General features: G+C 39.6%; 1 protein-coding gene across 2 annotated transcripts; it reads left to right on the top strand.

Annotated features, from left to right (window-relative positions):
- Positions 1-295: 295 nt before the first annotated feature.
- Positions 296-26,640, top strand: mtbp (MDM2 binding protein). 2 transcript variants are annotated; one of them, XM_058085650.1, is made up of 23 exons: positions 296-460; positions 914-997; positions 1,080-1,153; positions 1,315-1,463; positions 2,438-2,496; positions 2,645-2,789; positions 2,959-3,073; positions 6,839-6,955; positions 10,314-10,408; positions 10,862-10,928; positions 11,097-11,166; positions 12,191-12,370; positions 13,582-13,695; positions 17,733-17,885; positions 19,919-20,012; positions 20,108-20,266; positions 21,210-21,305; positions 21,400-21,654; positions 21,726-21,883; positions 22,004-22,116; positions 23,891-24,004; positions 26,198-26,263; positions 26,361-26,640. In XM_058085650.1, exons 1-23 carry the CDS (start codon positions 394-396, stop codon positions 26,397-26,399), a joined length of 2,583 nt encoding a protein of 860 aa, XP_057941633.1. In that variant the 5' UTR covers positions 296-393; the 3' UTR covers positions 26,400-26,640. The 2 variants fall into 2 exon arrangements, with proteins under 2 accessions (XP_057941633.1, XP_057941631.1); XM_058085648.1 differs by having other exon boundaries at positions 11,049-11,166.
- The last annotated feature ends 44 nt before the right edge of the window (positions 26,641-26,684 follow it).

Below are 26,684 nucleotides of genomic sequence, written 5' to 3'. Positions count from 1 at the left end.
TATCTACATGAATACTTAATTCATAATAAATATTCATAGAAAAAAACAGGAATTGTTATACATGTTGCGGTATGTGGTGTTCTTGTGAATGTATGTATTATTAAAAATAAAACAGTAGATGTTTATTTTCTGTAAACAAACTAACCTCAAGCAAAAAAAAGACTCCTATTACAAAATACAATATTGTTTTATGGTACAGTACTTGTATGTTCTTTCTGTAATGGCGCGCCTGCCCGGTAGGTGGCAGTAGCGCCTTCTAATTCATTGACAAGTCAATAACCAATGCAGAAGAAGAAGTAATGGTGGGAAATTTGACAACGCGTAAACACTTTTCTGTAAACATTTATTAAAGTCAAGCGGGCGTTATATGCTATTTTTTAGGTACAACTCGAAATGGATAGATATGTATTGGTTTTATCTTTCTGTCAGACGGATGACAAAACGTTGGCGGATTGCGAATGTAAGTTTTTTTTATATATACATCAAGCGTGAATTACTATTAGCGTTCACTACCTTAGTTATGGTAGAAGTAGTTAGCTACTGTTTGTGATCCGTGTATAGACTTTTAAACATAAAAAGAAATAGTGAACGCTAACTTCGACGAGAATGTGTTAATAAACTGTGTTAAATAACTGTATTGGCCATTTGTACTGAAAATAATAGTCAAAGTTTTTACACGGTGAAGGGAAATGACTACTTGGTGTTAAGAACACATTGTAAAAATGTACTGTACTGTAGTTGTATTTTGTGATGAAGTGGGTTGCAGCATTTTGTTGTTTATTTAGCTAAACACGGGTATAATGCAGTGCAAGTTTTACATCAATTTGTACGTTTTGAACCGCTCTTGTAGAATTATATTGTGTGCTTTCATCATGTTATCAAGGGTAACTGCAACTACTGTGTTCATGCACAGGTCCTCAGCAGATGAAGCAAATCTATGACCAAATTGTGGACTTTTCTTCTAAAGACTCAGCAAGAGGAATCTCTGTGTTGCCAGGTGGTTTTAGATATCACATTGGTGCAAAGATGTTTTTTTCTGAAGTCTAACTCACAAACTGCTTTCCTATTCTTCTACGCAGCTTGTTCTCTCAGTGGAAAACCTTCTCCTCAGAAGTGGTACTTTGCTGTTCAGGCTTTTCATGGAGCAACACAAGTATGATATTACAAAAAGTCCATTGTGTCTTTGCACTGTGCAGTAAATGTATATATAAAGAGATAAAACTAACTGATTTACTTGCCCTTATAAATGCAAAGAACCTAAACAGTTTTACTAAATGCAAAACGACAATAAACACATATGTAAACGTTTTGCAGTTCTGCAGCTCAGACTGGGAAGATTTGGAAGCAGTCCACCAAAGTGCAAACAGTATAGAGGAGACTCAAGCCTCTTTGGAGATGTGTGTTGGATCTTTGAATCAACAGGAAGAATCGGACCACAAGTGCGACCCAGCGATATTGACAGAGTGAGATTGTATTTTCTCTGCAATTAATCAATCAAGTTTAAAGTTGGTAACAATGAAAAATTAACCCTAACCCTGGTAATAATATAATAATCATAATACTCCCATAAACCTTATCTGTGACAGTCTGTGTTCTGTTACATTCTGTCATTTTAACATTTTCTCAAAAAAAGGTAATGGTTTTATTTCATTTGAACATGCATCAGATTACAATTGAGTGCATCCCATAATCAGTTCACAGTTCCACATGTCCAAAAGGAGTAGGAAGAAGCAAAGCTTATTAAATCCTACCCCTCCATCTGGTACTTTTACAATCAGTAACTGTTACATTTGTTCACTTCCTGCTTTCATAATATAGTTTAAGTTTTTTTTTTTTTTCGTCACGTACCGAAGTACGAGGTGACCATCCAATGACATAATGGGTACCATAGTAAGTGTCAATCTAGTGATATGTATAGCACATTATGACTGGTTATAGCACATCATGATTATGTAATCATAAGGTATGTAATCATAAATCCTTTATACTTTATAAATTGTACAGGCAACATCGTACACGTACCAGACGACATAGTTACCACTGCGTAGGCCTGTCACAATAACACATTTTGCTGGTTGAAAATTGTGATATTAATTATAGACCAATATTACATAATTTTGACCTTTTTTTGTCATGTCACATTTGAGCCACCCGCTGGTACTCAAGTGTAGTGTACCTGTGTGAGGTATACTGTACATTTGCCTTGACACACAATTTCTCAGTTTTTTTTTTGTCAAAATTCTGACAATTTATTATGTTAGAAAATAAATATAAATTTGGCTTGCTATGTCATGCTTTTGCTGCCCCTTTCAGGAGACTGACGCAAAAATTTCAGAACGTTTTCACTTAAAACTCGTTTATTCTTCCATGTTGCAGAATGGCATTAGTGGCAATGTTCTTTGCCTTTACACAAGTATGTGTGGTTTCTCTCGGACAGGTTGCTTGATGAGGCTGCAGAAGGACTGCATACACTCTCAGACAAGCTGCCTCCTCCAGGTACGGTTGACCAACCCATATTAAATACTTCATATGCTGCAGTTCTCTTACAATCTACAAGTTTTCACATAATTTCTCTCCTCGATGTTGCTAAATATGTACATACCTGTAAGTTTTTCCCTTGTTGTCCCCCCCCCATCCACCTCAGGTAAAGCCTTGTTGGATGTGCTGGTATTAGGCTCTGTTGTGGAGTGTCCTGCTGTGAAAGACCTGCTGCCACTTCTGGGAGCCTTGAGACATATGACCTGCTGGCACTCTGCTAAGATCACTGTCATCACCCAGCATGCTGCAGGGTCAGAATTTGTATTGTATATGTTGTACCACTAGGGAGCGCTAGAGGCATAATCATAATTGTCCACTTAAAGCAAGCTGGATTTTTGAAGAATCACTGTTGTAAATTCAGATGCATCAAATGTTGCTTTATTGCTGTGGTATTTGTGATTTGTTGTACTTTTCTTTCAGGTGGAGGAAAATGGCGTCATACCTGAGTGCTGGTGTCGTCGAGTCTGCTGAATTAAGAAGCTGTATTGACCCCAGTGAAATGTGGAGAGGAGGCCTGGTTGTCAGAGAGAAGAAGGTAAGACTTGTGGATTGTGTGTGGTTAAGTTATTTTTTTCCATTTTCTATTTGCATTTCAGTATGCGTTTTGCATTTTCTTATCCTTGCCATCATTTGCTTTGCAGCATTCATTTTTGAGGGAAAATATATACTCAGCATTGGAACTTTGAAACAAATTTTAGTCTCGCTCACCACTTAGTAGCTGAAAGTAAAGATGTAAACATGTTTCATTTACATGAATGTTTTAGTCTGTGTGGATATTTTGCATACACAACCTGGAGTGTATACTTGGAGTATGTTCCTTGGAGAGGTTTTTGCTAAGCTGCAAACAAACGTGAGATACTGCGGAAATGTCTGTATTCGTGTGTGTGTGTGGGTGTGTGTGGGTGTGATGTGGCTGTATTCAATCACATGTGACACGTACAAACAACAACAACAGTCGGTGCATATCAGGTATTGGTAGACTCTCATATATAATTTGGCAAAATAGTTACCAAATGGGCTGCACAGCGGTAAAGTGGTTAGCGTGCAGGTCACACAGCTAGGAGACCCGAGTTTGATTCCACCCTTGGCCATCTCTGTGTGGAGTTTGCATGTTCTCCCCGTGCATGCGTGGCTTTTCTCCTAGGATTCCGGTTTCCTCCCACATTCCAAAAACATGCTAGGCTAATTGGCAACTCCAAATTGTCCATAGGTATGAATGTGAGTGTGAATGGTTGTTTGTCTATATGTGCCCTGTGATTGGCTGGCCCACCAGTCCAGGGTGTACCCCGCCTCTCACCCAAAGACAGCTGGAATAGGCTCCAGCACCCCCACGACCCCTTTAAGAATAAGAAGACTGTGAACTATTAATGATAATACTACATGAAAGTGGCAGTGCATGGCCACTTTGCACAAGCTGTAAACATTGCAACCCAAGCTGGCATCGTGTTTCCGCCACGTCACACCGCTGTTAACGTCCAAGCAGAAGCAATTCTACATTTGATGAAACTTACTTAAGATTTGTTGGATCAAAACACCCTCGCTGCAAAGAACTTCAAAACATGTGACACTATTTAAAAAATGTACTACTTCCTTGTTCTGCACTATAAGCTTTATGGGAACTGTAGTTCTAAACATAAAACTAATAGTAGCAGCAACAAATGCCGTCATTATTTTCACTTTTATTATTCATTGTTTGTTAGTTTAGTTTTGGTTTCAATTTGGTAATGGTTTTATTTCATTTGAACATGCATCAGATTACAATTGAGTGCATCCCATAATCAGTTCACAGTTCCCCATGTCCAAAAGGAGTAGGAAGAAGCAAAGCTTATTAAATCCTACCCCTCCATCTGGAAAGAAGTTCAACAGTTAAAAGCAACATGCTTAGGTCATGCATGCATTTAGAACATTTCAAAATATTTTGCGACTCAGTTAAATAAAAAGTAACTCTGTCCACTCCTTGTCATTATAGTTTTTATAGAGTGTGGAAGGACACACCGACTTACGTATATGGTACAGTATTATTCAGAACATCATCTCCAGGAGAACTATAGAAAAGGGTGTTAATTTGCCAGGATGATGGAAAATATGGTAATAGTACAACACTGGACATCCTATCAAAACCAGGCTATGTCAGTTGTTTGCCATATAACAAACATATATCGAACAAATAATGTATAAAAATTGGTGACCATTTTAACCAGTAGTGCAAATTCTTATAATATTGGTTTGGTTATATTTTACACTCACAACATTACAATTGTATCCATTGATCGTGTTTATGAAAGTGACCTTTTCCAATATGCTGCTGCTGGTAGAAGTGAGAAGGCCCAGGCTGGCAGTTGAAAGCTGCACAGCAGGAGATCAGAGGATGAATACATTCCCAAAGGAGAAAAAAGTATGAACGCTGGCATCATACTGCTGTTTAGACATACCATGACAACCTCTCTGTGTGTGTGTGTGTGTGCTGTACCGTTCCCTGTTCTGCCCTGTGACAGGAACAAACTACTGTGCCTTTATAATTTGTTTTGGAAAGCAGTAGTTTGTCGTACAGCAACTAATACTTGTAGTCTGTTGAGGGAAGGGGATTCACTATTTCCTTCATCGATAAAAGAGAAAAGGAGTTTTTATTTATTTTAAAAGACAGAATGACGAAAGAAAGCCTGTTGTGTGTGTATGTGTGTGTGTGTATATATATATATATATACAGATTCAGTTATCTTAAAGTATTGATTGCCCTATTTGAAGGCAACAAAAGTGGAACAGAAAGTTGGAAATGAAAGGCAGGGTGAAAAAAAAACTGCACAGAACAACAACAAATATACACATGGTCCACGCATTTGGCCTAATCTGCAGAGCTCTCTCAAAGGTGTTGTTATCGTAAGTACAAAACTTGCAGAAAATATAAAATAAAATAAAATGCTGTCTGCTGGTTTAAATACACATATTTGTACCAGCTAAGCTCTGTGGTCTGGACAGCATTCTGTTAGTCCTTTGTAATATTGTGGTTCATTATCGCTCCCAAAAGATGAATTAATTAATAAATAATTGGTGTTTTGTGGCATTTATAGATAAAGGTACACAATCTATATTATTCTTGTCAGGAGGTGTCAGTAATGTTCCATTATTGAGGCATGACATAATATTACTGTCACACTGCATGGACAGTATAATATATATAATGTTGGACATGCTATAGCATGAAAATAAGTTCTCCTTCCATTCAGTGTGGAAGTGGTAAGTTTTTGCCCTCATTGTCCTTCGTCTCACTCCGTTTTTAAACCCATTCTTTTTTAAGTTCATAGTAATATAGTATAGTAGAAGAACTATATAGTAGAATATAGTAAATAAATTGTCTCGTTAGCCTGCTAATGGACGATTTGGATGATATCTATCAACATTATACCCTCAAAGAACAAACAACAATAGGAAGTAATTAAACGCTATTTAATAATAATAAGCATGAAAAAGGGCAGCATGGTGGTAGAGTGGTTAGCGCAGACCTCACAGCTAGGAGACCAGGGTTCAATTCCACCCTCGGCCATCTTTGTGTGGAGTTTGCATGTTCTCCCCGTGCATGCGTGGGTTTCCTCCCACATTCCAAAAACATGCTAGGTTAATTGGCGACTCCAAATTGTCCATAGGTATGAATGTGAGTGTGAATGGTTGTTTGTCTATATGTGCCCTATGATTGGCTGGCCACCAGTCCACCGTGTACCCCGCCTCCCGCCCAGAGACAGCTGGGATAGGCTCCAGCAACCCCCGCGACCCTCGTGAGGAAAAGCGGTAGAAAATGAATGAAGAACATGAAAAAAGATATATGTTTACTCACATTTACTCATTGTATGAAGTCAAAAGGCAACACCCCCCCCCCCCCCCCCACACACACACACACACACACACACAAATCCAGGACACCACAGTTGTGTAGGCACACTTGGCTATTGTTTACAAGAACTTCCTGTATACGTACAAGGCTAGTTATGGCGTAAACATCAGCTTTCACGAGTGTTTCCACAGTGCCTACCAGACTCAATGCGAGTGGATCAGGACCAGAGCCACAAGGGATTCAGTGTGAGCCCAGGGTTATTAAGACAACGCACTAGCAGAGCATGAACACAACCTTGTGCCGAACCTTTTCACTTTCAAATGCCAACCAAATGCATGTGACACTCCGACGTTACCAAAATGTTTTCTTATTTATTATTAACAGTTATGCTCTGTGTTGGTTGCTGCTAATGTGTGTGATTCTATTGTACTGGACTGTATCTGATATACTGTATTTCTGTCTCTCTTGACTCAGTACGCGTCAGAGCTACGTTTTGATGGCTTTTGTTTGCGCTCTTCGGCGCATAACATATCAAGGTCCAGTTTCCTGCGAGACCCGTGCCCCACTGCAGACCACCGACTACACTCTGAGGTGAATTTATGCCCTTATTCAGTCTTTTAGTGAAACTGAAGCTCCAAAAAACATTTTACTTAGACAAGTGGGCTGCATTTGTTGTTACTTTTGGAGTCATTTTTCAGATGAGCCTCTCTCCCTGCCCAACAATTCATTTTTTTAAAACTGAAAACCTTTATTTTCTACTAGAAGTTTTTTAAGATAGATGACGTCACTGCAGCCCTGTGCCCTATAAGAACGTACGTATTTAAGCCCCACCACATACTGTTGTACTGTAATCCTTCTGGTGTGTGCATTTCTGTGGTAAGCAGCCCCTATGTTTGTTTACAAGGTGGAGGATGTGTGCGGTGCAAACACTGCAAATTTGTTTAGAGACAGCACTCGGTGTGAGACAAGGTCTTTAATAACAGTTGGTACAGTGCTGCACTATAATGAGCTTTCTGATGTAGATTAATGGCCGTAACGATAAAATACAAGGGGGGTGCATTGTGAAGTTATGGCTCGTATGAGTCCATAATACAAATACACACACATGGAAAATTATAGTATGTATCTGAGAGAGAGAGAGAGAGAGAGAGAGAGAGAGAGAGAATGCTCAGAGCCCTGAAGAAACAGATGGTGAGGATTGTATTGGCAGAAAATTAAAGGACACCATAACTGTCTCTACACTGTTAGAATTACAAACTCCTGTACTGTATATGCCTTTGCATCATACATATACACATAGACTACATCACAGTCACGCCTTTTCATTCACAAAAGTGCTTGGCTGAAGTGGGCAGGGAGTTTTAGGCCACATATTGTGAACTACGGAAAAATACCAGACCTGTCCATTCAGTGAGGTATTTATCAAAATCTAAGGTCAAACAGGGAAGAACATGCAGGCATGTAACATACTGTATGATGACTTCAATGAGCCACACACTTTCACTGCTGTTAATGTGGGAGCAGTTTAACATTGCATTAATGAGTGATCCCTATGCTGTTAAGTATTAAGTCTTTGTTGTAAGAAAAACACAGTTAGCAACACCAGCTCAAAGGCTATGCAGGGCATACAGCAAGAAAGAAATTCAAACCTAAAGTAACAGTAAAATAACAAATCTAGAAACAGAAGAAAAATTTTGCACAATGCAAAATATGAGAAGCCGCCAGAAATATATATTGAGCCTAAGCAAGCAAACTGTGGTACACTGAAATATGTACATTGACATGTCAGTGGGAATCCAGTTTTCAAACTTGACCTGTGACAGCACATAGAACACTTCCTTACTGAAAATAGCACACAAGCTTGCTTAAACATTCAATACACAATATATTATTCAACATGCTTCTTTAAAACTCAAGTGTGTTTACTGTACATGTGAATGTGTGAACTTTATTCAAATTAACACCATAACGTCAGTCGTCACAGCACAGTGGAGCACAATGGAGCGTCCTCACAGTCACACAGAGCCTGACACTGCTCAGTAAAGTACAGTTCCAACACCATATACTGTATGTATCTTCAACCCACACACGTCTCCAGTTATATCATCCTTTCCTTCTCGTTGTCATTACAAGACACACTCGCAACATGATGTAAAAAAAAAAAAAATAGGGACAGTCGTGGCAGAATCCGCGGCAATACACTTCTAATAGCAGAGAAAGCAGCATTGGTGTGGACCTATTTTGCTCTTTTTTTTATTGAGTTGTGGACTCCTATAGAGAAGCTTCACACAATAACCCGAACAGAAAACTTTCTAGATCTTCCATAATCTGCACCTATTTCAGCTGTATTTCCTGGATTTGTGCTTCCCGCCAGTGTTTCTAGACTGGTGTGTGTATGTGTGTGTATATATATATATATACACATATACACATATATATATACATATATACACATATACACATATATATACATATATACACATATACACATATATATACATATATACGCATATACACATGTGTATATATATATACATATATATGTATACATATATATGAAGAGCTTGCAACCAAAAGGCTAAGTTGCATGTTTTTCATGAGTTTAATAGACCTCTGTCATGTGTATCCAAATCACATATATTATATTCTTTATTCTGATTGGCCCAAGTTTCCCATCTATTGATAATCTGACCAATCAGAGAGAAGAATACAATTGGCACTGCACATACAGAAAGCCAGTATCAGTGCGCATCCTGTTTTGTTTGTGTACATTAAGTACACGTATGATAGTTACAGTATGTTATGCAATTCAGGAGAACACAAATTGTGTTTTTACAGTATTCTGTAACATGGAAGTTTTTTTTACGCTATAAAAGGCATGTCTCTACCTTGACATCTCCAACTTTCATGAGAAACATTATTTTACTTGTACTAAAAAACATACAATGTAAAGAGTTTGTAATGAGATGATTTTTGTCACTGTCACCTTCATGGTGCAGTCAAATATGAGCACTGCTTTTAATAAAATTTTTATTAATTTAATTAATAATAATTATTTTGTATTGTATGTTGAGAATGGCTTCTGTGTTGTAATTATTTTATTAGCATAGCACATTAAAGCACCTTGCATTCTTTTACAACAATGCCATTGAAGAAGCTAAAGGTAATGAAAAATAATAAATAAAATAATTAAAAAAAATATATAAAATACATGGTGTGTGCAGGATTTTTATAGCATGCATTTTTATGACCTATATTGATAGCTCTTTCATTTGCAATATAGACTTGATGACCAAATAGATTGATATGTGCATAGTTAAAAATCATTGATTTTCTCGAAATCAGTCAAAATGGATTTAGCGCCTTTTGGTTGCAAGCTCTTCATATATTTCTATATATATAAATATATATATACTTCTATATATATGTGTATATATAGAAATATATGTATGTGTATGTATATATATCTGTGTGTGTGTGTGTGTATATATATATGTCATCCTGTCCTGTCATTTATGATTCTCTTCATTAAATACAGTAAAAATTGACATATTTCAGACATTAATCTTGAGTAATTAGTTAAAAATCTGTGATTAATCTAACATTTTTGGCATCCCTACTTTTTAAACAACAAATGATTCATCAAATCCTGTTGCTGATTAATTGGATAATTGATTAATGATCGATTTATCAATCGTTTTTTGCAGCGCCACTTTGTATTTATTTGTTATTATTGATCAGCTTTAATCAGTATCAGTCAGTCAAGTCACAAAGTCCAATTTTTTAAATGAATTATAAATCTATACAAAGAAGGATATTTTTGTGTATTTAATTTATATGTGAAGTTATTGAGTTTTAAGAATCAGCTTGATTTGCGCCTTAGATGTTGGGGCAAGTGATTATTAATTTATTAATGTCATTACTGCTAACATTTTCTCCATTTATACAGGTCTTCCAGTACTATTCTCCAGTTTTGGACCTGCTTCATTTGGTCACTCTGTCAGACCTGCCTTGCTTCCTGATGTCCAACACCCAGTTAGAGCTGTATCCTCATTTCTGCATTCGCTGTTTCCACATGATCCATCAGACTGACCCCTTTCCTTTCAAAAGTGAAATGTTGCAATATTGCAATTTGAAGTTATGCTCCGTTTTAGATGTATACTGTATATTTGTATACCACTATGCAAATCTGGGTGGCCTTTAAAAAGTAAGAAGACACTACAAAGCCTTACAAACGAGCACCTCCAGGCTCAAAAACAGCTTTTACGCCAGCCCCAGAGCAACGACTGAACTCTGCAAAACAGTCTTGCTGCTGCCGCCACCCCCTCAACATCATCATAACCACAACACTTCCTCTTAAAGGACAGAGTTGGCCATAACATTGGTAGTTTTCTGCATGTCTCTTTATTTATTCTCTGTATTTGACACACAATATAATCTTTGCAGTTTGTCTAAGTGATTTTAGCATGGAATGTTCATTAACACCAAACAAATCAGCGATCTCTCTGGGCAGTCAATGAAGAGTAAACTTCTTTTGGACCAGCTTAAGTCACTGCGTGGAAAGGTACTGGCCTTATTTCATCACTGTCACAACTTTGTCATACGGCAATATATTTTACTGAATGACAGGTCATCAGCCTGGGGCATTGTGTGTGTGAATCAAATATATTTTTGATGCGCTCAGGTAGGAGCTTTGTTCAGCCTGTCCTGTGTTGTCACCCCGATCGCCCAGACGCCAGCGAGCCAAATCAGCTCCCGGCGCTGGAGAGAGTCTCTAGCCAGGCGTCCCAAGTCCTTACCCAGTAAGTCCTTTCATCACCAAATTAAATAGTGAAATATACATTATATGACTAAAAGTATTTGCTCACCTGCCATGACTCGCATATGAACTTAAGTGCCATCACATTTGGATGTCGGTCCACCTTTTGCAGCTATTACGGCTTCAACTCTTCTGGGAAGGCTGTCCACAAGGTTGAGGAGTGTGTTTATCGGACTTTTTGACCATTCTTTCAAAAGCACATTCGTGAGGTCACACACTGATGTTGGTCTCTACTCTAATGTCATGTTGGAAGAGGAAGGGGCTGCTCCAAACTGTTCCCACAAGGTTGGGAGCATGGAATTGTCCAAAATGTTTTGGTATCCTGGAGCATTCAAAGTTCCTTTCACTGGAACTAAGCGGCCAAGCCCAACTCCTGAAAAACAACCCCACACCATAATTCCTCCTCCACCAAATTTCACACTCGGCACAATGTAGTCCCAAATGTACCGTTCTCTTGGCAACCTCCAAACCTAGACTCGTCCATCAGATTGCCAGATGGAAAGGTGTGATTCATCACTCCACGCGTGTCCACTGCTCTATAGTCCAGTGGCAGCGTGCTTTACACCAATGCATCCGGCGCTTTGCATTGCCTTGGTGATGTATGGCTTGAATGCAGATGCTCGGCTATGGAAACCCATACTATGAAGCTCTCTGTGTACTGTACCTGGGCTAATCTGAAGGTCACATGAAGTTTGGAGCTCGGTAGCAATTCACTATGCAGGAAGTCGGCGACCTCTTTGCCGCTGACCCTTCTCTATCAATTTACATGGCCTACCACTTCGCGACTGAGTTGCTGTTGTTCCCAAACTCTTCCATTTTCTTACATTAAAGAGCAAATACTTTTGGTAATATAGTGTATCTAGCATACAGAAATAAATCGATAACAAGAGTTAAATTTACACAGATTATAATGCATAATGTAATGTCAATTAGACTGCAGCAGAAATGTATTGAGATGGTAAACATGGAACTACAGGCTTGTGTTTAACATTCATGTTATCTTGCAGTACCTGATGTAGATGTCAAAGGTGAGAGTGCTCACTACTTCCTGTTGGTCCAGGGCTCGGACAACATCAGGGACGATGTCTGTACAGTCAGGCTGTTACACTCTGACAGTCAAATTAATGGCGCAGCTGCCATGGCAACAGTCTCTGGAATGCTGGGACAGAAGCTGCTGTCATCATCAGGTGTGTTATCATGCGTTTTTGTGACTCACTTGTGCAGACCGAAACCTTGAGCATTGAGCATGTCCGTTTAATAAGCAAACAAAACATAAGCCGTTATTTGAGTATCTCATGACATGTCACTGTTTGTCAGGCTGACTTGTGGTACGGTGGTGTCAATCCTCTTCCTGATCTGCCCCCCCCCTTTTTTTTTTTGCATGTTTGTCACACTTAAATGTGTCCGATCATCAAACTAATTGAAATGTCACTCAGTCAATTACAACACAACTGAACACAGGTTTCAAATTAAGCTTTTTTTTAATTAAGGATGAAAATAAATCAAAACCTACATGGCCCTTTGTGGAAAACATGATTGCCCCATCCATACAAACATAACTTAACTGAGATTAATTGACATCTGCACAAGGTTCGGTTTCTAAAGCTTTGGAACTCAAGTGAACTACAGTCAGTCATTATCCACAAATGTCAAAATATGGAACAGTGGTGAAACTTCCAAACAAATTTAACACAATAGTGCAGCTGCAACTCATCCAAAAGGTCACAAAAGACCCCACAACAAAGACCCACAGTCCTCACTTGCCTAAGTTAAGGTCGGTGATAGTGACCCCAGCATAAGAAAGACACTGACCAAAGGTTCTAAGACGAAAACCACTGCTGAACAACAAGGAAGGCATTAAGGCTCATCTCAATTTAGCCATACATAAAACATGTTGATGAGACAAAGGTTTAACTTTTTGGAAGGTGTGTGTCCCATTACTTCTGGCATAAAAGTAACACCACATTTCAGAAAAAACAAGTCATACCAACAGTAAAATATGATGGTGGTAGTAGGATAGTCATTAGCTGTTTTGCTATGATGAATGGAACCATAAATTCGTCTTTAAAGGAATAGCTTTAAATTACCTTTATATAAGTAGCGGTGCACTAACTGTGCAGCAACTTTGAGTCATCAAAGTTTTTACTACAAATGATCTTAAAATTTGGACCCGATGATCATTTCACTCCAGTGAGGCAAAGCCATCGAGTACTGTTTCCTGCCATGTGCCTTTATTGGTGTCTGACGACCTTTTGGCTTTTACCTTTTGGCTCCATAGTTCCCTGAAGCCTTATTTGATACTTTATTTGATATACTCCAGAAGAATGAAGTTCTGCCCAGATATTGGTGAAGACAAACTCACCTGGCCTTTTTCATTCTTTTCTTTTTCTCACCCCAGGAGGCACTAGAAGCAACATCCTTTACTCTCTGCCCTGTCTCCAAGGAGACAGCCTGCTGAGGCGAGAGAGGAAGGTGGCACAGGTCCAGACACAGGTGCTCATAGGGTATCTTGGTAAGTATGTGGTGTAAAGTACTTGTGCCATGAATGAATATACACCAAAATGAATCTAGAGGAGGGAGGGGTGACAGAACAATGAAACATTTTTGTCGCGTTTTAAAGAGTGCGCTTTTTGCTTTTGCCTTTTGCATGTTAAGCAAAGCACTTCACACACCTTTGAGGTATGTCAATGAATGTACAATTAAGAAGGGGGCATTCTTTCAACATGTGATTTCTTAAGAAAAAAACTATTTTTTGGTGACCTTAAATCCCTCTTCAATGCTTTATAGTTAAATAGACAAGATTCCACTGGATATTAATTGAAGACAAAAAGCTGTGAGTCATGCCTGCGGCAGTAGCAAATCATTCAGGAGATTATTTCTGAGTGATGATGCTTTTTGATTGGACTTCATGTTCTGACCTCAAAATGACACAAAGAATGTCACTGCAAAAAGAAAAGCAAATTTCACAGTAATTGCTTTTTGACTGTTGTCTGATACCTGTTTGCTGATTTTTTTTTTTTGTGCAATCCTGCTGAAAGTCAAACAAGCCAGCAGTTGTGGGAGAAAACATTTCCTTCAATTATTTCATTGATGTGCAGTCACTCAAAAGAGGCTGAGGAAGAGGCTAAACTAGCTATGCCAAAATTAATTCTTTGCAAACATAAATAGGGTGGCACGGCGGTCTAGTGGTTAGAGCGCAACCCTCACAGCTAGGAGACCAGGGTTCAATTCCACCCTCGGCCATCTCTGTGTGGAGTTTGCATGTTCTCCCCGTGCATGCGTGGGTTTTCTCCGGGTACTCCGGTTTTCTCCCACATTCCAAAAATTTGGCCACTCCAAATTGTCCATAAGTATGAATGTGAGTGTGAATGGTTGTTTGTCTATATGTGCCCTGTGATTGGCTGGTGACCAGTCCAGGGTGTACCCCACCTCTCGCCCGAAGACAGCTGGGATAGGCTCCAGCACCCCCGCGACCCTCGTGAGGAAAAAGCAGTAGAAAATGAATGAATGAATGAACAAACATGAATAAATTCAATTAGAATTTACGCTATGGTTTGATTGCTACACAGATGTATCAATGTTGCAATTTGCGTTTGTTTAGAAGTGTGTCTCTCTCCCACTAACAAGAAACCATATACTATAATATAACTAATATTATAGTAACTTGAGTAGAAATGACATTGATTTAAGTTTCAATGAGCTGAGACCTTTTTCTATGGTTGCTTTGTAATGACCATGTACTAGTAGTAGTGTAAAACCGCAGCCCTATCAGTGACCACTCTCCGCTTCCTCATTGTGTCGCTTTAGGCACTTGCTGGTGCATTGAATAACTCGCAATATCATTATTTTACAGACACACAGCAGACAAAGATAGAGAAGCTCCAGTGGAGTGAAGCCAGATAAAAAGAAAGTGAAATTTTTCAACCTCGAGGAAACAAACTATAGGGCAGCTCTTTGAAAAAAGACTTCAAGGAGAGCTGACAAACCACAGACCTTATTGAAAATCTTTGCAATACATATTTAACTCATTCAATCCCAGATATATTTCAAAAGACAACCCCTTCAGTACCGGACATTTTAGATGATTTTGACTGATCTTTCAAGGCACACAGAATATTGGGTTCTATGGCTATATAAACCAGGAACCTACCAAAAGAAAGATTAGACTCCCATCTTTCATCAGAAAAAGTTGGTTTCTACCTTTTTCAGTTATTTAATAATCAGCAGTGGAACGTAGGTAAGTGGCAGGACAATATTAGTTCCCGCCTAGAAAAGGGAAAAAGCCACCTTTTTTTTTTTATTAATTTTTTTTTTTTTAACAAAACGTCAACAGCAATACAAACAAGCTCAAACAAACAAACATTCAAACAACCATTCACACTCACATTCATACCTACGGACAATTTGGAGTCGCCAATTAACCTAGCATGTTTTTGGAATGTGGGAGGAAACCGGAGTACCCGGAGAAAACCCACACAAACACGGGAAGAACATGCAAACTCCACACATAGATGGCAGAGGGTGGAATTGAACCTGGGTCTCCTAGCTGTGAGACCTGCGTGCTATCCACTGGTTCACCGTGCAAGCCCACAAAGTGAAACATTCATTCATTTTCTACCGCTTTTCCTCACGAGGGTCGCTGGAGCCTATCCCAGCTGTCTTCGGGCGAGAGGCGGGGTACACCCTGGACTGGTCGCCAGCCAATCACAGGGCACATATAGACAAACAACCATTCACACTCACATTCATACCTATGGACAATTTGGAGTCGCTAATTAACCTAGCATGTTTTTAGAATGTGAGAGGAAACCGGAGTACCCGGAGAAAAGCAAACTCCACACAGAGATAGCCGGGTGTGGAATTGAACCCTGGTCTCCTAGCTGTGAGGTCTGGGCGCTAACCACTAGACCGCCGTGCCGCCCTTCAAGCATAACATTCACTTTATTTTCACACAATATTTTAGTCTTAGTCTTTAAGTATCTAAACAACTATACCAACATAAACAACACAAAAAAAGGGGTTGTTTAACCGATTTGTTTTAACAATTTATTTACAAATATAACACCATGCGTGTGCACGCGCTTACTTGCATGTGCATGCGTTGAAACGTCACTTACAATGCATCACCTTCTGCGTGTTACACTTCTTCATGCTCTCTCGTTTCCTCCTTGTCACGTGTGATACATTCACATGATCCGTGCCCAGCTCTCCCATCGAATGCACTTCTGTCACCTTGTGGCCGTTTTAATGGCTTTTAAGTGTGCTTGAAGTGAAATGCATTAGTGGAGAGTTATGTCATCACCTCTTTTTGCCTTTTACGCAAAAAAAAAACATATAACAGCCATATAAAGACGTTGTTGGGATCGGGTATAGATTTTTCTTTGGTATTGAGTGAGTTAAAATAGAACATCACAGAGGTTAATTCAGACATGCTTGTTATTGTGTTTATGGTTTTCAGTGCTAAAGAACTGCACTGAATCCCACTAAAGGGCAATTTGAATAATATGGCTAAATGAACAGGTTTGTAATTATGGGTCCGGTGAGTGTATGTCCCTTTTATAAAGGGTGACCCAAAAAAAACGGGCCCCAACTCTAATTAGGCCCTGTTTCTTAGTGTTTTGTGTGAATGAAATGAAACTTTGGTCATAACTAGTTTATTATATTCAAAACATCACATCAAAACATTAGGGTCTTTGGCCTTTTTTTCTCCGTTCTACAGCATATGTTCTAGATGGCCTCCATTTAGCTCCGTGCATTTCTTGAGGTGCAGCACGAAGTTGTCCATGACGTTCTTACAGACTGAATTGGTAATGGCTCTCATCTCTTCCCTGATGGCTTTCTTGAGTTCCGTAATGTGTTCTGGGTTTCCCTGCGTAGACTCTGTCCTTAAGATTTTTTCCCCAAAGAGAAAAATCAGGGGGGCTTAGGTCCGGGCTATGAGGGTGCCCACTCAAAATCAGTCTTGAGACTGATCACTCGGCCTCCGAAGTTGTCTTTCAGCCAATCACGGGACAGGTTTGTAGTGTGAGAACTTGCTCAGTCTTGCTGGAACCAGAACTTGCTCATGAGCGACAGGTAGATGGTCTGGAGTTCATTCTTGAAGGTTTTGTGGACCTCCACATACCGCTCCTTGGTGACTGATTCTCGGCTGTTTGCTTCTTGGGACGTCCCGAGTGGCTTGGATGGTTCTCACTGGCAGCGTTGAGGTTCTCCACGGTCCCATACTTCTCGAAGTGGTCCACCCAGTTCTGAATTCTGCTTTTGGATGGAGCCTTTTCACATTCGAACTGACGCATGAAACTGTCCTGGGTTTTCTTAAACGAGCCTGTCTTGTAATAAAATTTAACACAGTGTATACTTTGTTCCAACTCCCACTGGGGTCTTGGTGTACTCATGGTCGTTGAGCCTGCCATGTCCTGTAAAATAAGGGCAATCAGTGAATAAATAATGGAGATATCACATAAAATGTACACAGGCACGTTTTTTTTGGGTCACCCTGTACTACTGTACTTATTTTATTTTCTAAATCAAATCTGTTTGCATGCCCAGGAAAGAAAGAACAGTCCTCATCATCCATACCTTCGAATGACTTCAAGGCCATTCTCAACCTGGCCAGGGAACAATACTTAAGAGTAATTGATGACACTCAGTCCCCGGTCTCCTCTTTACCTGACAAGCCCGACGCAACCACCAAGAAGCCAGGTATGTTTGGATTGACATGGATGCATAATATAGCCGACTGCATTGTCCAAAACCTCACTTGATCCAGTTTATGCCATGCAAATTTAGAAGTATAAATAAATGACTTTGTTGTAAAGCATATTTATCTGGGATGAGCATAAAATGTACATTATACTGCTTGTTCAGAGTCGCGAGGAGTGCGCTCCAAACTGCCAATGCATATAATGTCAACATTACATAACAATCAAAGAAAGCGCTGCTGCTTCAGTAGTTTCACAGCACACATATACTTACTCTGCCTGTAGAGTTTTACATTGCATCCGTGAGCTCGCGTAAACAATGCATTTATTAGCAATAAAACAACTCTCAGCCTGCTGCTCGAGCTCGAAATGAGAACAGGGAAGTCGGCGTTGCTTTTCAAAATGTATCTGCAGGGCATGAAAGCTTGCATCTCAAGCAGATTTTATATCCGTTCCTAAATACTAGAGTTGCCGTACACATTGAATGATTGTCCTTGGCATACACAATTAGACAAGCATGGACAACACAGCTATATTCTTTACTACCTCTTCTTGCAAGGAGGTTTTCATCATTGTATGCTAGTTAGCAAGATTACGTCAAAACTACTCAACTTTGTGAAGGGCCAAGGCATGGGTCAAGGAAAAAGCCATTAAATGTAGTTATAGAGCTGATGCGTGGGACAGTTTTGTATTTACAGCAGGAAACAGCCTGTGCAGTGCAGCATAAAACGTTCATCTGCATCCCCTAATGGTGTGAAGAACTTTGTGTCAGCCTAAGCCTTAAAACTCACTCATGAATCATCCCTGACATGAATCTACTGAATCTAGTTGATCTTTTTTGCACTTCCCCTGGGTCCCATTGCCGTCTGGCGGCCTGAACACAAGAAACTGCTGTGGTCATACATCAATGCAATGCTCAGATTGTGTGCACTGAGATTTTGGGCCCATCTGCCAAGAATTGAGTATCTTGACCTGGCCCAAGCTACAATGTTTGTATTACTGCTGCAATCCGTCATACGGTGCAGCTTACCTTATAGGGTGTACTCGCAGAGGGTGCCTTGTAGGTTTGTTTATTCATGATTGCACATGTTTTCTTTTGTTGTTGCAAAATGCTTTCCTTAAGTAGTGAATTCATGGAAACAATTTAAACTCTTAAAACCTCCCTTTAAACCAGGGGTCTCAAACTCAATTTACCTGGGGGCCACTGGAGCTAGGGTCTGGGTGAGACTGGGCCGCATCAGGTTCCCCCCCCCCCCCCCCCCCCCCAAAAAAAAAAACGCATTTATTAAAAACAGAAAAATTAATAAACTTTGCTTTGGTTCCAATTTTCTACAAGAAAAGCTCTGATAAAACATTGCACTGTTCTCAAATATCTTAATTTTTATTTTTCTACACAAAATAAGATGAAAAATAAATGAACAAATCAAGAATAAAGAAAATCAATCAATCAGTAATAAATAAATATAATAATAATAATAATAATAATAAAACGGCAAATAATAAAAACTTAAGAAACCACATATAGTTGGTGGGTAGACCAACTATAATTTTTTTTTCTGATTAAAATTAACAAAGCAAAACACGACTATAGTCACATTTATACTCTTTTTACAACATATTGCGCAACTGCAGGGTCTTGAGACACATGCTAACTCGCAAACTAGAGAGCTAGCGACCTAAACGGTAGCCTTCAAGTTATTTCCTTTAAACTTAAATAGCCAAAAACTTACCACTTCCACACGGATAGGGAGGATAACTATTAACAGTTATTTAACCTTTAACATGAACATTAATCAAACGTAATAATTTTTTCTGGGTACATGATACCATACAGCATCCATATCAAACTTGCGCAGGCCGCACTAACATTAAACTTTCATATCAAGGCGGGGGCCTCAAACGCGGGCCGCGTGTTTGAGACCCCAGCTTTAAACAATCATCTTCTTCTTGACCTCCCATAAAGGTCCAGGTATGTGTTCACAACAGAACAGCATCTTAAAATATTCCAAACCTCTTTTCTTTTCTGTTTACTAGATTTTCAGACAGTGTCCATGGAACATTCTATTTGGCCTGAGAGGAGTGTCCTCCACAACATTGAAAGCCTGCAAAAAAGACGACAGAAGAGAAGGTGGCCTCTAAATTCAGCATAGTGAATTGCTCCACATGAAACCCATCAACATCTGGTATCATGTAACTACCGTAATGTTCTGTATCATGTCTTAGATTTTGTCTATTAGGACCAGGCTGTAGTGACACCCTTATGGGCCCTAAAGACTTTCAGAAGGGTTCTAGTACTTTTTTGGACGCCAAAGAACTTCGGAGACACTTCACACTTGATGGCAAGCCGACCAGTGACCTACTACCTCTGGGCCTTGTTAGAGGGTAAGATAAGTCATTTGAATGAGCACAGAATTACATTTGATTAAGGACAACATTAGCCACGTTTACATGGACCCAAATATTCCAATTCCATTTGGGTTATTTGCTCAAACGGAAAGAATGTAACCTTTGTTTACACCTCATTCCGAAAGAAAAGTGCCAATCCGAATGAATATATAATGGGATTCACAGGGGTGGAATATTCCTTTCCCCAATCCGATTGAGGTATCTTGTACCCGCTCAAACGGAAAGTTGTCAGACTGCGTTCTTTCTTCTTCTGTTGTTTATTGCCAGTTGGCAAGCAGCTTTCGTGTGCATTAGCGCCATCTGTGGAACAGAATCTAAACCCTTCTATACGCCATTCACAAGTCCAGTTTTATTAAAAAAGAAAATACATATCTATATAAAACATGTGCCGAGCTTAATTATAAAATATTAACAAGATTGAACTTTATCTTTTCCTGTTCCTGGGTGCGTTCTTTCAGCGAATGCTGAGATATGACGTAACACGCAGCTCCAGACGTTCTTCGATTTAAAAAAAAATGGAGGTGAGCAATCGGCACTGGAAGTTTGTTTTTGATTCAAACTAAATTTCAAGACTGGACGAAGGAAAAACTGGCAATACGGAGTTATTCCAACAAGTGAAAAAAAACTGGAGGAAGTCGGTGTCATGTGATGTTGGTGTTTATGCTTTACTGCGCATGCCCCATTGACTATTCTGGTTGATTATAGCAGCGCATGTAGACACGTGATTGGAATATTCCTTTCCATGTATACCATTGCTTTCGAGCATTGCTTTTTAGGTCATTCGGAAAGATTCCACTCGGAAAGAGAAAAACTCCTCATGTAAACGTGGCTAATGACTAAGGGAGATTAACTTATATGAGCTTTCATGGAATACTGTGTATGACAGGCTATAAATCCGTTTTTTCTCTGTTTTTTTTAGTCCTAATGTATTTCAGCTGTCACCCGACTTGTCTCCCAGAAGAGTCAGTCAGATGTCCTTCAAAAAGGCTAAGGCATCAAATTACCATGGAATAGAGTAAGGGTTGATCACCTTCAATCCCTATTGAGCTTCTGCGAAGATTCTTTTTTAGGTTTAGTTTATTTTTTCCTTTTCTGTTTTGTTCATATAGATACTGCCTGGATAACCAGCAATCCCTGGACCGGGACCAGGCCTTTGTACGGCTCCAGTCCCGTCTCATTCGATATGAAACCCAAACCACCTGCTGCAAGGAACCCTCTGCCCTCCCCTTTGCGCTCAGCCCCGCCCTTTCGCCTGCTGTGATGTCAGAACCAGGAAGTGTGCCTGATGGGGAGACTCTGCAGAACGCTGACGTAGCCCGACTCAAACGCAGGTCATGGGACACTGATGGCTGTCCCCGCAAGAGGTAAGACAATGAATTGATGGAGGAGTTCTATTGTTTTAATGAGTCTTAATCTGTTTGCCTAAATGATGCAGGCTGGCGAAGTCAGAGAGCAGCGACTCCCTCTGCTCTCAGAGCAGTGTTGGCAGTGGGACACACCCTGCCATCAGGTCTCTACGGCATCAGGCCAGCAGATCTCAGTCCGTCTCATCTTCCACTTCCTCAGCCTCAGCTCCTCGAAGGACATCCTCAGGTAAAACCAATCAAACCAACCAAATCAGTGATAAGTGAACATTGTAAAAGTTGATATTTAGCTAACTTATTGTAACTAGCTTCAAGGTGGCATTGCTTTATTGACGACATTTCTTTCCAGGTTTGATGAATCAGTCATTTACAGACAAGCATAAAGCACCAGAGCCGAGAAGTGATCACGGGATGACAGACGATAAAAGTGTCAAGGAGTCACGCTCCCAGAAACACAATAGGGTAAGTGTGTGTGTTTGCCACAGTTACACGGTTGCCTCCAGGGTTCTCCAACATTCGCCAGTGCATTGTGCCTTCTTCCTGCTCCGACACATCACACAAATGCATGCACACTAGCCATATTTGTTGTCAGCAAATGATAGCAATTTGGCTAAGTTTGGCTACGAATGTTAGCTATCAGTAAATGTATAACAACAGATTGACTGCATATTGTTGTTTGCCTCTGAGACTGCAGCACACGAGACAGTCGTGACAGACAACCATGAGAGCCCGTCATCATATTAGGGGCAAATGAAAATTTCCACTTAATTGAATTTGGTAAATGTGAAAATTGTCATCATGTTTCCTTTCAGTCTGTTCTTTTAAACCACTAATGGCATAGCTCTAGTTAATGACATATGTTCGCCGGTGATGTCTTGAGCCAGTTGCAATTAATTAATGCAATTTATGTTCTTACTTCATATTACCATATCTAACACCTTAGGACTATTATTCTGTTTAAATTGTTATTTTTTAAATTTGTAGAAAAAAAGAATAACAATAATTGCTAGGGGCGGCACGGCGGTCTAGTGGTTAGGCACGCAGACCTCACAGCGAGGAGACTAGGGTTCAATTCCACCCCGTGCATGCGTGGGTTTTCTCCGGGTTCTCCGGTTTCCTCCCACATTCCAAAAAAACATGCTAGGTAAATTGGCGACTCCAAATTGTCCATAGGTATGAATGTGAGTGTGAATGGTTGTTTGTCTATATGTGCCCTGTGATTGGCTGGTGACCAGTCCAGGGTGTACCCCGCCTCTCGCCTGAAGACAGCTGGCATAGGCTCCAGCACCCCCCGCGACCCTCGTGAAGAAAAAGCGGTAGAAAATGAATGAATAATGGCTAGATCCTAATGTCCCTGGAAAGAAGTCTCTGTCACAATATATATGTGCCATAAATTATATCTACATTCTAAGAAGAACCAAAAAAAGGCTATAAATAAACGTTTAAAGGACAAAATAAACATTATGCAGACTTCCATGAATAAAAGTCTTAAATAAACATGCACACACTACAGACCAAATCACTCGTAGTCCAAGCCACCAAATGAGAATGCTGTAATAGCTTCAGCAAAGACAAATGATGTATGTTTTGCATGTTATCACCGTGGCACCTTAACAGCTTTACTACAATATCAGCTGCACATGCACACCCGGCTTAACAGATGCATGATTACACACTCACTTTACTACCTGCGTGCGCATGTTGCAAGCCGCATCCCGACCTTGGTGTGGTGTAATGTGTGATATTATACTAGCAGGAGGTGAGTCCTGTCAGCAATGCTAATGTGCTAAGCGTGTGCATGTGTATGAGAACAGTTGGTGCAATTCAGGAATAACGACAGCGGTTAATTCATGGCAGAGATTGAAAGCCTGAGAACTCTGCATTGGGGAAACTGAGACGCACTGATGATCCCTCACTGGAATTTATGGCCACTATTCAGATCAGCTGCTGTCACAAGATTAAAGGTGGCCATTTATTTTGGGATGTGTTTGTGCCGTCAACTCCATCAGTAAAATACTGTGTCTTCTACCTGAGAGCTCATGGTGTGGTTTTAAAGAGAGGAAGAAGGACATCTTTATCCATGGAAGTAAAGCCATTTTGACATCTCTTCCTATAGTGGGAAGCCTTGCTAAAATTACTTTCTGTGAACTGGGTTGACGTTTAGCGATAAGGGAATTACCACAAGTAGATTCTCCATTTTACAAAATTGTCCTCATGAAAATGTGTGTGCCCTCAGATGCTGCAGGAGGTAGTCGCTAAAACACTCAAACACCACGGGATCAGTGCCGAGCATAAATGCTTTGAGGCTTGCAGCAAAAGACTGTTTGATATCTCCAAATTCTATCTCAAGGTTGGTGCCCACACACACTCAGCACTCTTTTACTCTGAACTCGCTTTTGTTTGTTTTGCTCCCCCCCGCTAGGACTGCAGCGCCCGCCATATGTTGTTGTTTTTTTTTTTTTTTTTTGTTACAAGTTTGTGCAAGAAATCAACATTAATGGGAGCAGTTTGACTTCCCAGTATGCATTATAGAGTTTATTTAGTGCTTTCCTTTTAAATCTTTATCATTGTTAATTGATATGGGACACTTAAAAGCATACTGCATTCACATTGGACTATTTTTCAGCAACATTAAGATGTAATTTTCATCTTATAGCATTTTGCGTCTAATGCATTTTCCCATGCAATGGCACCGAAGGTGCCTTCCCTTCACCCATGTCATTATGCTGGTTAAGGGATGTTCTTTTTGGTTACTAGACCCGTTCATAACAACTTGGTCCCAGCTGTCCAATGCATACATATTTTATCTCATGAGAAACACGGATGAATAAAATAAAGCTTTTAATGACTAAGCCAAAAAAGAAAGTAATTTCTACTCATTAGAGCAGGGGCGCCTCATGTTAACGGTGGGTCAAATTGCAGTGCTAGTTGTCCTCCGAGGGCTGTGTGTAACTGTAAAACCGAAGTAAGTGTATAACGATAATACATTTATTATTTACTTACTTGCATTGAAATCAGAAGTCAAGGTGCCAAGTAGAAATTCAAGTATATAACTACTGTATAATTCATTTGATATGGTGTTATATAACAAAGAAAACAAGAAACTCCAATTGTATGCAGTAGAAATTGTCTGTCGAAAACAGAACAAATACATTAAGCTAGATATATTGATTATTTTGTATATTTAATATGCTATAACTATATAAAACAAAGAAAAAAACCAAACCGGTGACTAAATTTAAAGGAAAAAACAGATTAGTCCCCACGTGTCCGTGTCATAAACTGAAATTTGAAGTTTGTGAGGACCAGGAACGGAGGTTTATGTGACGGCAACTAATTATTAGCTTTGAAAAAAAAAAAACTCATGACAAGCTTGCCAATCCATTTAAATTGCAGGAGGTCATTACTCAATATAACAGTCTGACTCACTGGTTCATCCTACAAACAACATTAACACAGCACCCTGAGGACCTTGAGCCCAGAACCTAGGCTGGTGTCATTCCAGCACCCCAATGAATGTGTTGCTTGGATGCAATGGATTATGGGAATTTTTTTTCCCATCTCAAACTCATATTGGTACATTTTTGTCAGGCACATCTTGTGAGTGTTAAGTTGCTGCATGATGAATGTAGCATTGTTAGTAAAGTGTTCTTAGTCAGATGACAGCATGAGTCAGACTGTTATGTTGTTATACTTTTAAAATTGGTTGACAAGCTCGTTGTGAGTACACTGATTGCTTGTGATTGGCTCCTGCCAAAGAAAGAGCTACCATTTTCTCACTTGACTCGCAAGCGGAACAGTATTAAACAATTTGCTGTATTTCTGATGTAAAGGAGATGCCACAAGATTCAAATTTAGCCATCAATTAGACACGCTGCTGTATGAGCTGCAGGGGTTGAAAGTTTCAGAAAAAAGTAGCGGCTTATAAATCGGAATTTATGGTATGTACATTTTCTTTAACAATAATAATAAAATAAAGTCGACATAAAATAAAATAAATTCCATATTTTTAAAATGCCTTTAAGCTGCATGGTGGTTAAGTGGTTAGCGTGCAGGCCACCCTGTGTGGAGTTTGCATGTTCTCCCGTACATGTGTGGGTTTTCTCCAGGTACTCCGGTTTCCTCCCACATTCCAAAAACATGCTAGGTTAATTGGCGACTCCAAATTGTCCATAGGTATGAATGTGAGTGTGAATGGTTGTTTGTCTATATGTGCCCTGTGATTGGCTGGCAACCAGTCCAGGGTGTACCCCGCCTCTCGCCCGAAGACAGCTGGGATAGGCTCCAGCACCCCCGCAACACTAGTGAGGATAAGCGGTAGAAAATGAATGAATGAATGAATGAATGAACAAAATGCCTTTTTCATGTGCATTATTTCCAGGCTTTTGCAGGCCACATAAAACAATACAGCGGACCAAATATGGCCCCCAGGCCTTGTGCTTAACATCTGTGCATTAGAGCAGTATTGGACTTATTATTGTCAGGTTTGCCTCTTCACTTAATTAAATGACCAAAGACACAAAGTGAAACTGTTTGATGGCAGGATCTGAAGACATCTCGTGGTCTGCATGATGAGATGAAGAAGGCGGTTGGCAACAATGCAAAACAGGTAACGCCACCAAACAATCAATACATTTCTGCTTGAGAATCAGTTTTCCTTCTCCACATGAACACTTTAAAATGATTCCCTTTATATGTTGTTATAGGTCATTGACTGGATCCTGGAGAAGACCTCTAAGAGATGATGGGTTTGACATATTTTTAGATTCCTTTTAATTCTTACATGTTTTACTTGTATATGTTTTCAAAATTATTTTATTTAGTCTTAATTATTTAATTCGTATTTTTTTCTAATTTCTTTTCATTGTGTTAGGTTTTTGTGTATTCTTACTTTTAACCACAATCATATGTTTTAGATCTATCTTACGAATGTACATATTTGATCCGTTTTATACTTCACCGTTTGTAGCACAATAAAGTGTTTTGATGCCATTTCTTGTGCAGTATAGTATTTCAACATAACTGTTAAC

This window comes from Doryrhamphus excisus, chromosome 10 (assembly GCF_030265055.1).
Source record: "Doryrhamphus excisus isolate RoL2022-K1 chromosome 10, RoL_Dexc_1.0, whole genome shotgun sequence".
NCBI lineage: Eukaryota > Metazoa > Chordata > Actinopteri > Syngnathiformes > Syngnathidae > Doryrhamphus > Doryrhamphus excisus.
Note: the sequence above shows the minus strand (reverse complement) of the source record. Positions and strands in the feature narration are given on the sequence as shown.